This window comes from Vombatus ursinus, unplaced genomic scaffold (genome assembly GCF_900497805.2).
Source record: "Vombatus ursinus unplaced genomic scaffold, bare-nosed wombat genome assembly UNPS02012122.1, whole genome shotgun sequence".
Lineage (NCBI taxonomy): Eukaryota > Metazoa > Chordata > Mammalia > Diprotodontia > Vombatidae > Vombatus > Vombatus ursinus.
In genome coordinates, this window is record NW_020951900.1 from 1,256,599 (window position 1) to 1,276,138 (window position 19,540).

The window sequence follows — 19,540 nt, forward strand, 5'->3', positions numbered from 1 at the left end:
TAGGTGAGGAAACTGAGGCAGACAGAGTGACTAGCCCAGGGTCATACAGTTAGCAAGTGTCTGAAGTAGGATTTGAACTCTAGGTCCAGAAATGAGATTATGTAAACACAAGCAATGTCTATTAGTTTTTTTTTTTAATTAAAGATTGAATCAAATATTTACCTTTTCCTGATCAGGGTTGGTTCTGGCATAAAAATGTAAAACAATGAATGTCTCTCTCCTCTGCCCCTACAGAGCCCCAGTCAACAGCATCCCCAGGAAGCTTTGTTCTCAGCAGCTTCTTTGGCTCTCCCACCATGAGGTAGTATCTGTCTTGAACTCCTCAGCCAGTTAATCAACTTCTCCACGTGCGAAAGGAGCACAGAAACTTTTTCTGCAGGTGAGTTACACAACCAGCCCTGCTTCAAAGCTTCAAATGAGCCAAACCTTTGTGTTGACCTTGTCAGGCCTGAGAGGCTCCGACTCAGAAGGGTGTTAATACTCCTTGTAATTTGGTAGATTGCACCCAGTTCTCCATCCAACAAAAATTATGGGCTTCGTAGTGCTAAATTCATGGCATTCAGACATGAGCTGTCTTGCAAGAACAAGCCAGCTGTGCACAGCTGTGCACACTGGAAATGTTTAGGGGAAGACCCATACAACCTCCATTGAAAAACAATAACAAGCCTTGAAACCCTGCATGGAAAAATGGCTGGCTGTGGGGCTTTCAATTGTTCTCATTTAACAGAGAAAGACCATGAGGCAGTGGAGAAAAAGGCAAGTGATTCTTTTTTTGGTGTCAGCTGGTGGTGAGACTGGGCCTGGTTGCAACCCCCTAACCTCCAGGCTTTAAAGATAAAGGGAGACATGTACCCAGACTGTATTGTACAAATATAAACACTCTGCAGTTTCCAGGTCAGAACACTAACGCACCACCATACTTATTTGTTTTTTGTTTTTGTTCTGTTTTGTTTTTCAGAAAATGAATTTTCATTGCCCTGTCTTTTTTGCTTTTGGCAAATAAGTCTTCTTCCTTCCCTGCTTCTCCCTCCTCCCCCATCCCCCTAGCCCAGGCTGATCCCAAGCTGTGTCTGAGAACAGTGGGGAATTTTAGGAGGATATACAGTGAAGGAGCAAGAGAATTTGACTTTTCTGCCCATGGAATGAGGTTAATTCAGTAACCCTTTATTTATTTGGTCAGTTCTCTCAACTGACATCAAGAGGTGCAAGAGATACTTGAGACCCTTCTCAGAGCTCTCCCTCACTACTGGAAGTAATGAGGTGTCTCTGCCCCATGGGCAGTTCACAGGGGTGGGCTACCAAGAGAAGAAAAGATACGGTAGGATGGGGGAAAGGAAAGAAAAATTGAGAGGGAAGGGGGGAAGAGAAACAGAGATACAGAGGATAAAAGAAAGGGAGAGTCCGAGGGGAAGGGAAGCAGGGAGGGAGGGAGGGAGGGAGAGAGAGAGAGAAGAAGGAGGAGGAGGAAGAGAAGAAGAAGAGGAGGAGGAGGAAGAGAAGAAGAAGAAGAGGAGGAGGAGGAGGAGGAGGAGAGAGAAAAGGAGAGGAGAGGAGAGGAGAAGCCCACTAAAAGATGGAGAAGTGGGAAAGAGAGGGAACAAAAAGTGGGGAATAGAGAAGAGGGGAAAAGAGAGGGAGGAAAAAGGAGAGAGCACGATTGTAATAAAGGGAAAAAGGTGTAAGGAAAAGAATGAAGAAAAAGAAAATGGGAGGAAGTGACAGAGAGAGAAACAGAGACAAGTACATAAAGAGGAAGAGACGGTAAGAAACAGAGGAAGAGACAGAATGAAACAGAGGCAGAGACAGACAGCAGGCTAAGTGACTAGTCGCCCACGTGCCCCTGGCTCTGGACAGAAAGCCATGCGCGTCGCCCCCAGCGCCCTCTCCTCGGACCCTGGCTCGCCTCTTGGGCCAGACCAGCGTGGCCCCCTCGCTTTCTCCCTGGACAGAATGGGGGCATTTAAAGCATTTGCTTTTCTTCTGTACCACCCAACCCAAAGTCCGAGCCCCAGAAAAGAGGAGAAACGCCCAACAGGGCTGCGGGGCTGGAGAGGGGCAGGCCGAAGCCCCGAGAGAAATAATCCACCCCCTGCCCCTTTAATCCGGACCCCAGACCAAATGCGCTGCGCTTGGGGTTCCGAAGGATGCACGAGTGTGCAGCGGAACCTCTGGACTGTGGGGAGGGAACACCCGGCTGGACTGCAGCAGCAGTCTAGAGATGCTCCCGTGCGCTCCGGGCTGAAAGTGGCCGTGAGAGTCGGGGAGAGGAGCCCCTAAGCCGGTCCAGCCAACTCCAGCTCCACCGTCCCTCCCATGTCCCTCTCTGGCCCGCGCGGCTTTTCGAAATCCCTCCCTAGCCGGGGCCCTATTTGTTCCCTGGTTCGCGGAAGGACCCGGCGCGGAGCGCGGCGCGACGCGTCTCGGCGCCCCCCGCCCCCTCCTACCTCGCGCTCCGAGTCCCCGCCCCCTTCCCCTTTGGCCCTAGCGCCCATAAAGAGGTCCCGGCCGGACTGCCGCGCTACTCTCGCGTATCCGTGCGCCGCCCGAGGCTGGCTGAGGAGTCGGCGGCCATTTTGTCCCTCTCGTGGCTCCAGCGGGAGAGAAGGAGGAAGAGGGAGCCTGGGGGGGGGGGGGGGGAGGGGACGGGAAGGGAGCCGGCCGCCGACTCCTCCACAGCCGTCGCCACCGCCGTCTCCACCACAGCTTCCCCCGGCGCCTCCACCGCCGCCGCCGCTTCTCTGTGCTCTGGAGCGTGGGGAAGGGGCGGACGGGGCCGTGAGTCCGGGGGCTGGGGGGCGGGCGGCGGCGCCGCCGCTGCTGCTGCTGTTGCTGCTGCTGCTGCTGCTGGGGCCGAGCCGGGCCGGGCCGGGCCGGGCCGGGGGGTGGGGGGAGGGCCGGTGAGGAGGCGCCGCCGCCGGGGCCGGGACCGGGGCCGGGGCCGGGGCCGGGGCGCAGGAGGAGGAGATGGCGGATATCGACAAGCTCAACATCGACAGTATCATTCAACGGCTGCTGGAAGGTGAGCTGCCGGCGGAGGTCTTGGGGCTGGGGGCGAGTGTGGACGAGGGTGAAGGTGCACCCGCCGCTGCCTGGGGGGGCTCCAGACGACCCCAGGCCGCCTGGCCTTGCAGGCTGAGATGGAGGGAGGGGGGACCACCAGGGAGAGCTCCCGCCCCCCGTACCCCCGAACACCCTCAGCCCTCCCTGGGAAGGGACTGGGGGCCCCTCATTCATTGCCCCCGCCGGCGATCCAGGGGATGCACGGACACGTCCTTGATGCTTAGCCCCAGTCCTTGCTTTAGCCCCCCGGCCCCTTGGCTCCGATTTAGAAACCGAGCTGTGAAGTAACTCTTTCTCCCCCCTCCCGCACCCCCCACCACCACACACTCTCCCTTGGCGGGTCTCTGCAGACTTTTCCTTGAGCTTGGTAGGGCTCGTCCAAACCCGCAGGACGGCGTGTTCCGTCCCTCTCTGCTGGGGCGAGCATCGGGCTTCTCATAGTGGCCTCCACAAAAGCCGTTTTATGGGGTGGTTGGTTCACTGGGTTTCTAGGTTTTTGCGGGCTTTTGTCCAGCCTACCCTCTTTCCCTCATTCCCCCGCAGACCTTAGTCCTGGAGAGTCTTCTTTCTAAAGTTTATAGCTCAAGAGCCCCGGACTTAAATGACTTCACCTTTTCTCCCCACTCCCCGATTACAAAAAATACAATTCTGTTGAGTAAGTAGGCAACTTATTTCACTTCCTGGCGTAAGACCTGAACCAAAGTGGGAGAAAGGTTCTATTTGTTTAAGGGGAAAAAAAGAGGAGATTCTCCGGCACACACACACCCCCAATAATTGAGGGTTAAAATGCACCAGTTTGGGCTGACTGAAGGATTTTTAGGTAACGTGATTGATTGGAGATCGATGTAAGGGAAAGCTGCGGATCATTTCAGTAAAGCAGCCTGAGATTCAGGGCGGATGAAACCAGGCTAACATTTTGTCCAGACTTTCGAAGAGCTCTTGGCGCTAAGTAACCAAGCTTAGCTAAGTTTTCTCTGGAGTGCTTATCTGCTGTCCTCTTAAGAGATACTTTGTAATGCGAATGATACTGGGGCTGAGGGGAGAAAGTAAGAAGAGCGTGAACAATGTGGCATTAAAATTCCCATCTCTTTTGGGACAAATGACTTACGTGTGATCACCAAAATGAAATTTTGTTTTCCTTCTAATAACTTTCTTTTTAAACAACAACCAAAAAACCCACCTAACTGAATGTGTATGTGTGCCCCGAAGTGTTCTTGACATATTGCTACTATTAGGTGGGAGCTGTTTGTCTTGATGTTTGTTACAGATATTTTACAAGAAATGATTTTTCCATTTTTATGAGTGTTTAATGTAGTTCTTTGCTTATATGAAATTGCAGTTTTCCCTTGACCAGAAACTGATGAAAGCAAACTGCATTCTGTGATGAGCAAAGAATCTGTTTAAATAATTTGACAGTGAAAATAATCTGAAGTTGAAATTGAATAAATGAAAGAAATTGAAAAGGCAGAAGAATTATTCTTTTTCCTGTTCATTTCTTAGGTGGTGGGTTGCTCTTCAAAAAGAAACTTCACAGTATTTGTCGATTAAAAGGTCTTAATGTGATACTTTCATTAGTTATAGCCATAAAAATTAGTCATAGTTAGCCTATGAATCTATTAAGTTATGATTCCTTTGCCTTTACTTAATATGTTTCATTTATTCATGCAGTTTTTTTGCCATTGGAAGCCACGTTTTACATTTTCTTGCTTGTCATTTAGAAAATCTGCCATTGCAAAGCTTGTCCCTTCACGTTTAGCAGGAGTTGATCATTTAAATAAATGTAATAAACTACTATTTCCTTAATGCTTAGGTACTAAGGAAGGGGCAGGCACACTGAATATTTAAATAACCTATAGCACATACTTGAAATTGGTAAATAAATTGTTGCTTAAGCACAGTAGGCTTAGCACTTAGGCAATGGCTCACCATCCAAGTAGGAAGATTTAATAATGAAGTTTAGTAAGGTTTTTTGTGGTGGGTTTTTTTTTAACCATTTAGATATGTCTGGAAATTCAAAGGAAATGCTTGTTCAGCAGGTACTAGAATTTTCCTTCCTTGAGGCAGACCTTTTACATATTCGAAATGGACAGGCCTTTAAATTGTTTTAGAAAGTTGTGTGCTTGTAAGGATGATGATATGTGGCTCAGCAAAACCGATTGACACTAGAGAAACCAACTCAAAATGGATGACTTCCTTAGGTTGGGTAGAGGGTCAGTTCTTTGCAGAAGAGTTTTATTTTAGATTTTACTCATTTATGTGAATTTTGACAGTGTGAGTATAGGGGTACTAAACTTTTTTATACTATTTTTTTTCCATCTCAGGAGTGGTATTTTATTCAGAGGAGAAGTTGATGTGTACAGATAGTATTTTGTAAACACTTAACAGTGAAGTAACTCTTAATATTACTAGCATTCCATTATTTAAGATATTGTAAGATGAAGAAAAATAAACTTGCTAATTATTTCAGTAAAAGCATGGAGATGCTTGCATATTTAAGAGGTGCACTCAGCTCATTATACTAAGTAGTAATAGTGCTTTATAAAGTATAAGATGTGCACATTAAGGGACTCAGAACCTTTGCTCATGTTTCCTAATGGTAGTTGCCACATTTTCCTGGAAACTTAGAATAGACTGTTTATTTCTCCTTATTAGTGGAGGCAACATTGCTCTTTCCTTTAGAGTAGTTCTTGCCCAAAGTCATGTAAACAAGTCTGTGGGCAGGGCTCCACTCAGATTAGAATTCCCTGCCTTGTTTTGACATCATAGATGCAGCCTTTCTATAAAAAGTATATCTATAATAGCCTCCTTCTATTTAATCCTTTGAAAGCTTCCTTCTGAATAAGTACATTGGCTATTTTAATAATATTAACTTACATTGGAGCAGTCAATTCTGAGGTGGAAATTCTAAAATTAAATAAATTTCAGTTTTTAGAGCATCAAGTATGAATTAGCACTCTTAAAAGTAGAAATACTTGTTCCTGGTGAACCTTTTATTGTTTGGCATTGCAGGAAAAGGAAAAATGTTTAAAATGTATTTAGTATAAATAAGTTTAACATGTGAGTTAAATTCAACTTGCTAAGCACTTACAGAATAGGTTGCACAGTGAATTGAGTGCTGGGCCTGGAGTCAGGAGGACCTGAGTTCAAATCTGCCCTCAGACATGTATTACTTGAGTGACCCTGGGCAAGCCCCTGTTTGCCTTAGTTCCCTTATCTGTAAAATGAGCTGGAGAAGAAAATGGCAAAACCACTCCAGTATCTTTGCCAAGAAATCCCCAAAAGGGGTCATTAAGAGTCTGACACAACTAATTGACTAAAAAACAGTCTGTAAGGAATTGTGACTGGAAAACTAAGACAAAAATTCATACAGTCCCTGCCCCCAGGTTGCTTACTGCTATCTTGTTAGGGAGCATAATGCACATATAAATGTTTGTCCTGGGCAGAGAATGTTAAATGCAAAGGAGTGTCCCAGAGTGCTATCCTTGGCTGTGAGTTAGATGGAGTCTTATTTTTGAAGGTGGGAGAAATGTTCTCCTGGTGGTCAGTAAACCCAGCAATCAAGAGTCAGGTCAAGGAGATATAGATGGTACAAACTGCAGAAGAAAGCATATTGAATGTTGGTAGCAAATCAAATGACTGAAAAGGAAAAGACATTTTCTAGTTAGTGATTCTCAATGACTGGAATAGAGCAGGAGGTTGAGATTTAGCCTCAAGGCTCTAAATAGATATTTGATGTGGTTGGCATCTCCCTGGTGAATACAAAGGGCCAGTGGTCCTTTCTGGAGAGAAGATTCTTAGTAAGGAGATATTAACATTTTTGCATTTCTTTTCTTGGATGTAAAATATGGTTTATGTTAAGTGCAATAACAATTCATGCAGGTGTTCCTTTCCATCTCTCAAAATAACTCCTAGCACAGTGATTTTTTTTTTCTGCAGCTTTGTGTAACTGACGTCCTCTGATTATGCCCTTGCTAAGACATTGGAAATTCTACACCAGAATCAGATAATCTGCTGTTTTGAGGCAGGGTTAAAGAAGAGTTTAATTGTTGGTCTGTGGTTAAAGAGAATTTCTCTCCCCCTAGAACTCTCATTGCCTATATCAAGCAGGAGGCAATGATGAAACTGATATCATGTGTTTGATTTTGCTGCTTTTGAGAGGAAGCATTGTGTACAAGAGTAAGTGAACACTGGAGGTGCCAATGTATGTCTGTGTGTTTGTGTCTAGTTGCCTGTCAAAAACAGTGAAGGTCTGGGAAAATGTTTATATTTTTTAAATGGCATGGGTTTGTGACCAAAATTTCAGTTAACAGTATTATATGATTAATTTGACCCAGGGAAGAATCATTGCAGTAATGTTTAAATGTCACTTGTAATTATGACTGGCATCTCTTGTAGACAATTGAAGAGTCCCGTGTGGCTTACTTGAAGGTTGGGGAGAGAGGAACAAACTTGGAAGCTTCAAGAAGAATAGGGTTTTTTTTTGTTTGGTTGGTTTTTTTAGGCAATTGGGGTTAAGTGACTTGCCCAGGGTCGCACAGCTAGTACATGTCAAGTGTTTGGTCTGAGGCTGGATTTGAACTCAGGTCCTCCTGACTTCAGGGCCGGTGCTCTCTCCACTGCGCCACCTAGCTGCCTCTCTTTCTATTCTTTTTTTTTTTTTTTTTAGGCAATTGGGGTTCAGTGACTTGCCCAGGGTCACACAGCTAGTAAGTGTCAAGTGTTTGGAGGTCAGATTTGAACTCAGGTCCTCCTGACTCCAGAGCTGGTGCTCTATCTACTGTGCCACCTAGCTGTCCCCATAAATAGGTTTTTTAAAAGGTTAAATTTCTCTAATAGTTCTGGCATTCTAGAAAGAAGACCAAATCTACTGCTTCAGTATATTCCTTGTGAATTTAAGTTAGCTTAAGGTAAGGTAAGGCTCCAAATGAGTACATAAATAGTTCTATTGGTGAGTATCCAAGTTGCTTGCTACCCTACTCCCCAGGGTTTATGTGACTTTTCATTCCCAGAACGAAGAATCACAACTGGTTAGTGGTTCCCTTTGCCCTCTCTTTTGTTCTTGAGACTTCTCTCATCTCAGGGCTTCAGAGAACTGAAAAGGAGTTAGTTGCTTTTTACCTCTAAAGAAAAAAGGTAGAGGTCCCAAATTGAGTATTTCCTGTAAAGGGCTATTTTGTCTGTGTGTTTGCTAAGGAAACATAAACTGAATACTTTATATTTCATTGTTAAAGTGCGTTGCTCACAACAACCTTGTAAGGTAGGTATTAGAGATGATCCCCACTGTGCAGATTAAGAAGTTGACTTTCAGAGCAGTTAAGTGACTTGCCCACGGCCTCACAGCTATTAAGTTCCAGCGCTGGAATCGAGGTGGGGGGGCAGGAGAGTCAGACACTGGTTCATAGAATCACAGATTTAGAGGTCATCTAGTTCAACCCTGGGGGGGATGGGGGGAGGGGGGAGGAGAGAGAGAAAGAGAAATAAACTGAAGTCCATCCAGAGGTGTCACCCAGAATAGAATTTGAACCCAGGGCCACTGATAGCACGTTCATTTTTTGTTCCACAGCACCATGTTTCTGTTTCTCATTCCTCTTGAATTCTTTTTTGGTTTTAATATTTCAAATTTTATTTCTAAGACCGTTAAAGTATTATAGTTGTGTCTGCTGCCATTGAATTTAATATTATTAGGTGTATTTAAAGATTACTGTGTGATTATTTTAAATTAATAAAATCTATGCCCCACAAAACTTTCTAACTAAATATTTCCATGTGACCACAGGTTCTAAAAATTTCATCGTAATCTTTCTACCTTCTTTGTATTGTTTTTGTATTTACGGAGTAGTAGAAGTTTTTCTATAAAAGTTTTCCTGATTGTTGACTTTTGTGCTTACTATAATAACTCTAAGTAGTTTTCATTCCTGTTGTAATATAGCCATCTCCAAAATTCATCTTGTAAAATCCTTCCTTACTTGAGTAGCTTGTTTCATCATTGTGCCCTCAATAAAATTTCAGTATTTAAATGTTGTCATCTGCACAGTCAAATAAACTATTCAATAACATTTCATTTCCTCAGATATACAGTTAGGGAGAATTAGGAGAGGGTCTGCTAGACAGGAAATTATTTGAATATCTCTTTTGCTTATCTCACCTTACCATCTAGATTCTGGGTTTCCAGAGAACTGGGACAGGGGCTTTAGGTTGCTTTGTTGTGTTCTTTCAGAAAAAGCACATTTTCTACATCATAGACACTCATGGTACTTATTGGTTAGTTGCATACATACTGAGAATTATTGTACAGGGCTTGGTGGTGAGGTGACAAGGTATTTTTAATTACCGAAGAAGCCCTATATCAGCATCAACAAATGAGGGCTGTCACTGTGGAGGTCCTGGGCTTGCTGCTATGATGTCACGGCATTTCTGGACCCTCTATAGTCCTTCAGAGAAGTGAGTGTGTCCTTGCAGGGACCTACAGTGGTGCTTTCAGCTTCACTGCTCATCTGGTGAAAAAGACTGGGTGCCCAAGGTGAGGTCAGCCAACAAAATAAGGTGTGCCTAATCAGCGACAAGATTGATGTCTGGTAAAGTCATTCTGAAATCATATCTTCTCTTCCTCCCCTCCCTCCAAAAAAAGTTTCAAAAATATTTTGAATAATTGGAATAGTAAGCTAATAATAATAAGCTATCATTAATATAATGCTTACTATATGCCAGGTGCTTTACCATCATTATCTCATTTGATTCTCATAAGAACCTTGGAAGAGAGGTGCTATTATTATTCCCATCTTAAAGATGAGGAAACTGAGGCAAACAGGTTAAATGACTTGCCTAGGATCACACAGCTAATAAGTATCTAAGGCTATTTGAACTGTGGTCTTCCAGACTCCAGGCCCAGAGCCCTATCCACTGCCACCCAGCTGCCTACAGAGTAAAACTTCCCAAAGTAATGCACATTTTGGATCTATGACAGTAACTATTGGATGGTCCCTGCCATCTCTAGAGTCTCTTACTCTATGATGTCCATGTGATATGCATGCAGCTTTCTTAATTAACCTCTCTTTTATGTGTGATGCTACATAACATAGAAGTGATTCCGTCTGGTTTATTTGCCAGAGTGCCATGTTATGAATTATGATGAGGTGTTGCCCATCAGGAAGTGGTACAAGTTTTTTGGTGTCCTTGGTCTTAGTGATTTGTTGGGTGTATTCTGTCAGCCAGAACATTATGCTTGACAACCTTTTATTGCAGACCTCTAAAGTCCTTAGAAACTAGTAAAAGCCTAATGCTTTCAAGTCAGTATAACTGAGTGTTTTTTTTTATCAGCAAGTCAAGTTTTTATGGTGGGAATAAAAGTTTTTAGTTTTCTTCTTTTATGTTCAAAATGTTTCTCGTTTTATTCCTGTGACATATCTAGATAAATGGAGCAGAGTAATACATTTAACTTCATCCTTTGGATTCAGCCGACAGTGAAATAATTTGACTTTGCTGTTAGATAGAATTACTAATTAAAAGCTGTAACAAAGTGGTAAATTTTGAGTGTTTTCACCTCTGGGCTGCAGTGTTTTGGGGTTATTTTATTTGTTTGCCTCCACCCCTTGTCAAATCAAATGATATTTTGTGAGATTTTTTTTCCCCATATTCAATTTTATATGACTGATCTTCATATTTGAATAGGATTTAAATTTTCTTTGTCATTTTTTGTAGATAATGAAAATGTATGGAGTTTCCTTCTGTGAATTCTCTCATTTAGTTTGATCATACTTTCTTGCACCAGTTTTAGTTTCATTATTTAATTTTCTGCATTAGGTGAAGGCAGTATACATTTATGCAAAGAGTCTTGTAGAGGTCTATTAGAAATCCCACCTACTCCCCAGAAAAAGTTATAAAATTTTAGAGTGACTTTAGTAGAGTGATAGAGGAAAGTTTGTATTTGCTTATTTCTAGCCTAATAAATTAGAAGTGTTAATGTTTATCTGCAGAAATCAATTTTAAAAGCAAATATTTTAAGATATTAAACCTACACTACCATTCAATTAATGTAGCATGTTTACATATTTGCTTGGTGTTCCTCTCATGATATATAACAGAAATTCTTAAATTGTTGCATTTAGTGGCAGTAGAACAAGCTTGTAGTGTAAAAGTAGCTATATGTAGTTTCCCCTGTTGTAAAGATTTTTAAAGAAATCCCCAGAGGTGTCTGGGAATGGGGAGGATGTTGTTGTTGTTGTTTTTTTTTTCTTTTTCGAGGTTGACTTGCCAAGATCTGATTGGAAATTTTTGTTATCTGTCTTCTCGGGCTATGGTTTGGAGGAGACAGACAGTATTTGCACTTACGCTATTCCTGTGTCCTCCTAAATACAACTCCTACCACAGCACTAAATACAGTGACTTGAACAGAGGCAAATACTGTCAAATAGTATAAAATTAATGTGCATGTTGGGTACCTTTTGAGTTCTGGAAGCTGAAACTGACAAAATAAATAACATAGTTTCTCTCTAGAGACAAAGATTATCATATGGACTCAATTCAGTGGGAAAGTATAGTTCAATGACAACCATATAAACTCAGTATAGTGAGCTCCATCTTCTGACATTGTCATCAGTCACTTTGAAACAGGCCCTCATCACCTCATACCTGGACTATTGCAGTAGCTTTGCTGATTGGTCTTCTTGCCTCAGTCTCCCCACTCTAATCCATCTTTCCCTGGATCGTCAACTTAATCACCATGTCAGCCCCCTACTCAATAAACTCCCTAGCACTGGCTCCCTAGCATTTCCAGAAGTGAATATAAAATCCTCTTTGGGACATTCAAAGCTCTTCCCAACCTGGCCCCCCTCCTGCCTTTGCAGCCTTCTTACACCCTTACTGCTGCCCTGTACTCTGTGATGCAGTGACTCTTTGCTGTCCCTCAACAAGACAATCCTTCTCCTGAAGCTAGACATTTTCACTGACTCTCCCCTGTGCCTGGAATTTTCTTCCTCCTCATTTCCCCCTTTTATCTTCAAGTCCCTGCTGACAATCCCACCTACAGGAAGACTTTTCCTGATCCCTCCTTACAGCTAGACCCTTCCTTTTATTCATTGTCTCCAGTTTATCCTGTCTATAGTTTATTTGTACATAGTCGTTTGCGTGTTATCTCCCCCATTAGACTGTAAGCTCCCTGAGAACCAGGACCGTCTTACCTTTCTTTGTATCCTGAGCGCTTATAGAACAGTACCTGACACATAGTAGGTATTTAACAAATAATTATTGAGTGACTGTCAAGCACATGGAATACTAGCTGCTGTTCCTAGTGTAGTACAAATAGCAAATCTATATAAAATGTCTCATATAGTTAAGAATCCTTAACAGGAATACTAAAAATACGAAACACAATTATTTCTTTTTTTTTCTTTTAAAAATTTTTTTATTTTACTTTTCATTAATTTATTTCAATTTATCAATGATCACTTCCATAAGCTTTTGAGTTTTAAATTTTTCTCCACCTCCCTCCCCAAGACGGTGCACAATCTGATATAGGCTATACAAATACATTCCTATTAAACTTATTTTCACATTAGTGATGTTGTAAGGAAGAATTAGAACCACCAGAAAGAGGAAACAAAACACGACTGAAGCATACTATTTGCTATTTTTTTTTCTTCTATCTGCATTCAAACTCCATAGTTCTTTCTTTGGATGTGGATAGCATTTTCCATCATGAAGCCTTTGGAGATGTCTTAGATCCTTGTATTGCTGAGAAGGGTTAAGTCTATCAATATTAGTCATCGCACAACGTGGCTGTTACTGTGTACAACGTTCTCCTGGTTCTGCTCACTTCACTCAGCATCAGACCATACAAGTCTTTCCAGGTTTTTCTGAAGTCTGCCTGCTCATCATTTCTTATAGCACAATAGTATTCCCTTACATTCATATACCACAACTTGTTCAGCCATTCCCCAGTTGATGGGCATCCTCTCAGTTTCCAACTCTTTGCCACCACAAAAAGAGCTGCTATAAATATTTTTGTGCATGTGGGTTCTTTTCCCATTTGTATGATCTCTTTGGGATACAGCCCTTGAAGTGCTCTTGCTGGGTCAAAGGGTCACAATTATTTCTAAAGGGAGACTAGTAATGGATTATTAAACCTAAGCCTGGAGGGCAGTGGGAATTTAGCCTCTAGCAGAAGGGAAGAAAAGGCTGCTGGGTCTCTTCTGGCTGCCAGAGAGTAAGGCCAACAGAGAGAGAGACTCCCAGCTCTTAAGACTGGTCCCTAAGATAGGTCACCTGAGCACTTCTCCAGCCTCTCAGGGCAAGTCAAGAGCTCTTCTACCTTCCATGCTCTGCCAGCTCTGAAAGTTAATGTCAATTTGGAATTGAAGGCATCCTGTTTCCACTAATCTAGAAAGAAGCTACTTCAGTCCAGTTCATGTGACTTTTGGGGGATCCTGGCTTTGAAATAGAAAGCCATACCCTCAATCCCAAAATCCCTGGGGACCTCTCCTCTGTTGCCTGGAGCTAAGTGAGAGAGGACTGGCATTCTGTATCATCTCCAGAAGTTCATTCCAAATTGCATGAGGGAAACATTGCCAAGAATGACTGGGAAGGTGGCTTTATTGCATGCCTTCCTCTGAACTCTTAGCTGGGACATTTTGGTAACAAGGAAGTTTTTGAAAGGTACTGTAGTAGTCAGGTGTTCTGAATTCAATCACAAAGAAAACAAGAGTGAGTGAATATTGCTGAGTTTTTTTTTTTCTAGTCCTCTCTGTTTTCTGAGTCTTAGACCAAAATTTTTTTTTCTTATTGATCACTGTATATTGTAGGTAAAGTGGTTTTAGCACTGTTGTAGTCAACAGAAATCTTAAAGTATGACTTGAAGAAAGATTCTGAATTATTTCCCATTGGAGTTTTTACTTAAACATAAATTGTTAAAGGGAAAGTCTGAAACCAGGCAGGTCAGAGCTGCCTGCCAATCAGCAGTGTAGTTGGGATGTGAATAGTGGCCAATACACTTCCAGCTAGACAAGATAGGGAAACCCAAAATGCCTTCCTTACACCCCAAAATGCCACTAACTGCTTTGCTAAATTTTCTTTAAAGATTTTTGCTTACAAAACAGTAGTATGTCTTGTCTAATTTCACTGTTGTCAGTCTTACTATATTAGGTCTATAACAGTACCCAATTTGAGAGACTTTTATTCTTAGCTAGTTGAGGGAGATGGGTAACTTCTTGAGATTAGATAAGTCTTGCTTATAAAGCAATATTTTTCGAGCCTAAGTGAATCTTGGTGTGTTCTAGAAAATTTTTAACTTGTGTGACCCTGGACAAGTTACTTAACCCTGTTTGCTTCAGTTTCCTCATCTATAAAATGGGTTGGAGAAGGAAATATCAAACCACTAAAGTATCTTTGCCAAGAAAATGCCAGATGGGGTCACAGAGAGTCAGACATGACTGAAATGACTCAACAAAAACAACATGGAGAGGAGCTATAGTGTTGTCTGTACAGCTAAGTCCCTTTTAGTATTTAGTTTAGTATTGGGGATGTATCAGTTTTCTTGGGGGAACAAAGAACATAAGAAGTCAAGAAATAATATCTGGGGGTGGAATGATATTTTACTTTTTTTTTTTTAAGGCAGTTGGGGTTAAGTAACCTGCCCAAGGTCACACAGCTAGTAAGTGTCAGGTGTTTGGTCAGAGGCTGGATTTGAACTCAGGTCCTCCTGACTTCAGGGCCGGTGCTCTCTCCACTGCGCCACCTAGCTGCCCCCTGGAAAGGACTTTTAAGGTCACCTCGTCTGTCTGTCTGTCTGTCTCTTTCTCTATTTATTTATTTTAAACAGAGGAGGAAACTGTGGGCTAGTGGGGTTATGGGACTCTTCTGTGGACACAAAGTAAGTGGCAGAGGTGAGACTTGAACTCAGAACAATTCTGAAGGACTTATGAAAGGTACTCTCCAGTCTCCAGTGAAGAAACTAGATAAGTCTGAATGCAGATTGTAGATACTTTTTCTTTACTTTCTTTAATTTTGTGGAGGGTTTTTTTGTATGTTTTCTTTCACAGCATGACTTACATGAAGATGTGTTTTGCATAATTACACATGTATAACCTATGTCAAATTGCTTGCCTTCTCAGGGAGGGGGGAGGGAGGGAGGGAGAGAATTTGGAACTCAACAAAATTTTTAAAAGAATGCTAGAAGTGTTTTTTTTGAATGCAGATCGAAGCATACTAATTGTTCTTTTTTTCCTTCTATTTTGTTTTGTTCTTTCTTGTGGTTCCTCCTATTGGTTCTAATTCTTCTTTACAACATGACTGATGTGAAAATAATGTTTAATAGGAATGTATGTGTAGAGCCTATATCAGATTGCACACTGTCTTGGGGAGGGAGAGGGAGAAATTTTAAAACTCAAAAGCTTATGGAAGTGAATGTTGAAAACTAAAAATAAAATAATAATAAAAATTAAAAAAAGAAAGAAAGAAAGAAACCATTACAGAGCAGTAAAGTTTGTATTTGTGCCGAAACAGTATATAAATCAACAATGTCACCAACTCCCTATGTGCTGCAAAAAGAGACCTCTTTTCTGCTGGGAAAACTGCCTGAGCTTCTTAGGTTCACAGCTTTCCTGCCAGATGGCAGTATCTTCACTATTAGGTGTTTTTGGTTTTCTTTTTTTCTGGTTAGAAAAGCAAGAATCTTTCCACAGTGAGTGCTTCTGAAGAAAAGAACACACCACTGCTTTTTTGGAAAAACCATTTCATCTTAATCATATCACATGCCTAATTGAGTTTCATAATGTAGTTTTGGTATTTAGTGGGCACTGAATTCCACAAACTTAATATTCATCCTTAAAGATTTTTTTAAAAATATTCCCCCAATTCCTTCTCATTTAATAGAATTGTAGGATTCTAGATTTGGAAGGGGGAAAATGCTCATAGATCTTGAGCTGGAGGGGAACTTTGAGGCCACCTAGTTCACCTTCATTTTATAGATGGGGAAACTGAGTCATCCAGAGAAATGAAATAAAATTACTTCCTCAGGGTTCCCACACTATTAAGTGGCTGAACTGAGACTTGAACTCAGCTCCTGTTACTCCAAATTAAGGTTCCTTTCCACTGCCCTGTGAGAATTCTTATTTTATAGAATGAGGGAGCCCCTGACCCAGAGAAGTCAAATAATTTTCCCAGGCTCTGACCATAATCAGATGCCTGGTCTCCTGACTCCTGTCCAGTGTTCATAATACCCTTCTCTGTATTCAAGCGTGCTCTTCCACTGTTGTCGTCTTCCCTCTTTCTACTGTTATCTTTATTTATCATGGGGGGGGGTCACTTTTATTAGAACGTCCCAGTTGTGATCAGGACATATTAGAAGAGAATACTGGGCTACCAGCAGAGATTCCAACCTTAAGGTAGAGCTTCCCTATCCTTTACCTCAGGTGCCTGGGATTCCTTCTCCTAGAGAGATAGGGAGTTACCAGTATGAAGTAATACACTTCTTTTTCCTAATAATGGACCCTCTGATAACCTGTTTTTGTCGGTTTTTACCTAGGCACTGTTGGCCTACTGTTACATATATTGGGTGAAAGTGTGTGAGTTTGTCTTGGGTCTCAATGGTATACTCCTCACTTTTTCTGTCATCCAATAAATACACTGTTGTTGTAGATCCTTTCTAATTTATTTGGGTCATTTCAATTTGAACATTTGCTAATTCAGTATTACTTGCGGACTTAGAGAGCATATTTTACATTTGTTTAGGTCATTGGTAATTATGTTAAATAATTGTGACATCTAAATTATAATGAAATCATTGAAGGTGTCTGATAGAAAGCAAAACTAATAGTTCTACTTACTGAGTGTAGAAATAGTTTCCGTAGCTTTTAAGATCTAATCACTGTAGGACTATAGAATTTTGGAAAAATATGGCGAAATGTAGATAGTGTGTATAGTCATCTCAGCCAGGCCTTGAACCCCTCAAATAGAGCTGTAGGTCTGTGGCAAAGTTTCTCTTCTAAAGGAAATGGTATAATTATCTAACATTTCAGTTCAACAAGTATTAAATGCCTGCAATGTATGCAAAGCACTGTAGTTTGTTGTTGTTTTTTTAACTAACATCTGTACAATCTCAATTCACTAAAGTGAATTACTTATTGGAATTAGACTGTAAAAAGAGGATAATTGTAGGTGGGCTTATAGTAAAGTGGCATTTTCAAATTTATTTATTGGTATGTTTGCTGGAAATGGACAAAGAGGAGAGGTGAGCCAGGGGAATCTTGGGAAATGGAAAGAAAATAAATTTGGAAAGAGTACAAAAATATTCAGTAGAGATAGCAAAAGGAAGGGAGATCTTTAAAATTTCAGATATTCACCCAAGAAATGTTGTTAGGGGTTGGGGCTGCAGATGAGTGAATGAATGTAAAAATATTTGAACATGGCCAAAATGAGAGCTTGTTTTGTTTGACTGTGCATATTTGTTACAAGGGTTTTTGTTTTTAAATGCTTACTAATAAAATTTAATTTAAGCAGTTCTATAGTATGTGGTCAAGTAGGACATTTCAGTGTCCTACTTCTTTAATAATATTCATTCCTTTTATTGTGAAAATGACTAGCCTTGAGATTTTATTTGAACTCTTTGCCTGAACCTTCATAGATCCCCTGAGGAATAGCTAGTGATAGAATGCATCTTGATATAACTGTTTCCTGTGGTTACCCATTTCTAATGGAGCTGGAATAGGTTCAGAGCAGGTCAACTCAATGTTCAAAAGGATGGAAGTGCTGCCATATGAGGACATTTTTTAAAAAACTAGGACTTTTTTATACTAGTGATGGAAGAAAAGATTGAGGTCTATAAAATCATGAAGGGATAAAGAGGGATTTGTTCAGTAAATTGAGAGTTCCAGAAAAAAGTGCTTGTTTAAGTTTGAAGGAGATAGAGGACAAAAAGTAGTAGGTTTTGGACTGTCAGTAATAAAGAATTTAGCCCAAGAATTACTATTGGGTAAAAACCCTATGGTAAATTAAAGTAAAATTGTGACTGCTAAATCCATAATTCATTGGTCTGAATGTGGACCACATTGCTAAAATGATATCTCTTTAGAAAGGAAAAAAAAAATCACTAAGCATTTATTAATAATGATAACTAATAATAGTAGCTAACATTTATATAGCACTTACTGTGTGCTAAGTAGTTTACAATTGTTATCTCACTTTATCTTCACAACAACCTTGGGAGGTAGATACTGTTATTATCCTCATTTTGCAGATGAGAAAACTGAGGCAGGCAGAGGAGACTTGACCTGCCCAAGATCACACAGCTGTAAGTGTCTGTGGCTAGATTTGAATTCAGGTCTTCCTGACTCAAGGCCCAGCACTCTGTCCACTGCTCCACCTTGCTGCCCCAGTAGTGCCTACTATGTGCCAAACACTTTACTAGGTGCTGGGGATACAAGTACAAAAAATGAAGAGATCCCTACTTGATAAGAACTGTGTTTGGATTCTGTATGAAAAATGTGGAAAATATAGTTCTTATTGCCTTTACATGCATCAAAAAAGGAAAAGGCTGGTGGGGCTCTGGTGGTAACACCGTTTCTGTTTAGCCCCAGAGGGCCACAGAAGCAGCAGTGGGACTGCAAAAACTGTAAAAAGGAGACTTTAGACTTGATAGGAAGAAAAACGTGCTAACAATCAGAATTGTCCCAGAATGGAACAGGTATTGAGGCAGAGGGTGCTGGACAGCTGGTGGCACTGCTACCACAGGGATTCCTTTCGGTTGGGTGTTGGTCTAGGGAGCTGCTGAAGTCTCTTCCAATTTGAAAAACAAACAAAACACACCCTGTGATTTTGTTATACTTCATGGAGTCTGAACACTATAATCTTAAATTTCAACAAATTAGTTTAAAGAATCATTCAAACTCAGTATGGATTTATGTGATGTCTATCTTTCCATGTAAACGTCAACTGTTAGATTAGAAATGAGTATTAAAATTACAGGTTCTTTTAAATACTGTACTAGAATGTTCTAATAAAGATAAGAAAACTACAATGTTTTTCTTAAAATTTTTGCTGTAGAACACTAAAAATATCTGAGGAAACATTTATGTAAACATTTCATATGTTTTGCTTGATTTCACATGTATATTGAAATGTTGCTTGCCTTCTCAGTGGGTGGAGGAGGGGTGAGAGGGAGGGAGAAAATTTGGAACTCAAAAAAATTTTTTTAAAACAATGTTAAAAATAAATAACAAATAGATGTTCGAAAAGGCATTTCACCTGATTGTATTTTGTCTTTCCTTAGTGAGAGGGTCGAAGCCTGGTAAAAATGTCCAACTACAAGAAAATGAAATCAGAGGACTGTGCTTGAAATCACGGGAAATTTTTCTCAGTCAGCCTATCCTATTAGAACTTGAAGCACCACTTAAAATATGTGGTAAGTTCTGGTACATAACTAGTTGGGGGTTGTGTGTGTGTGTGTGTGTGTGTGTGTGTGTGTGTGTGTGTGTGTGTGTGTGTGTGTGTG

General features: G+C 41.1%; 1 protein-coding gene across 2 annotated transcripts in view; it reads left to right on the top strand.

Moving 5' to 3' along the window:
• The first annotated feature begins 2,920 nt into the window (after positions 1-2,920).
• Positions 2,921-19,540, top strand: part of PPP1CC (protein phosphatase 1 catalytic subunit gamma) — a 30,880-nt gene continuing 14,260 nt past the window's right edge. For both annotated transcript variants that reach the window (XM_027857365.1, XM_027857366.1), the window contains exons 1-2: positions 2,921-3,019; positions 19,319-19,450. In XM_027857365.1, the coding sequence (XP_027713166.1) occupies positions 2,965-3,019; positions 19,319-19,450 (187 nt within the window). In that variant the 5' untranslated portion in view covers positions 2,921-2,964. The remainder of the gene's footprint in view (positions 3,020-19,318; positions 19,451-19,540) is intronic.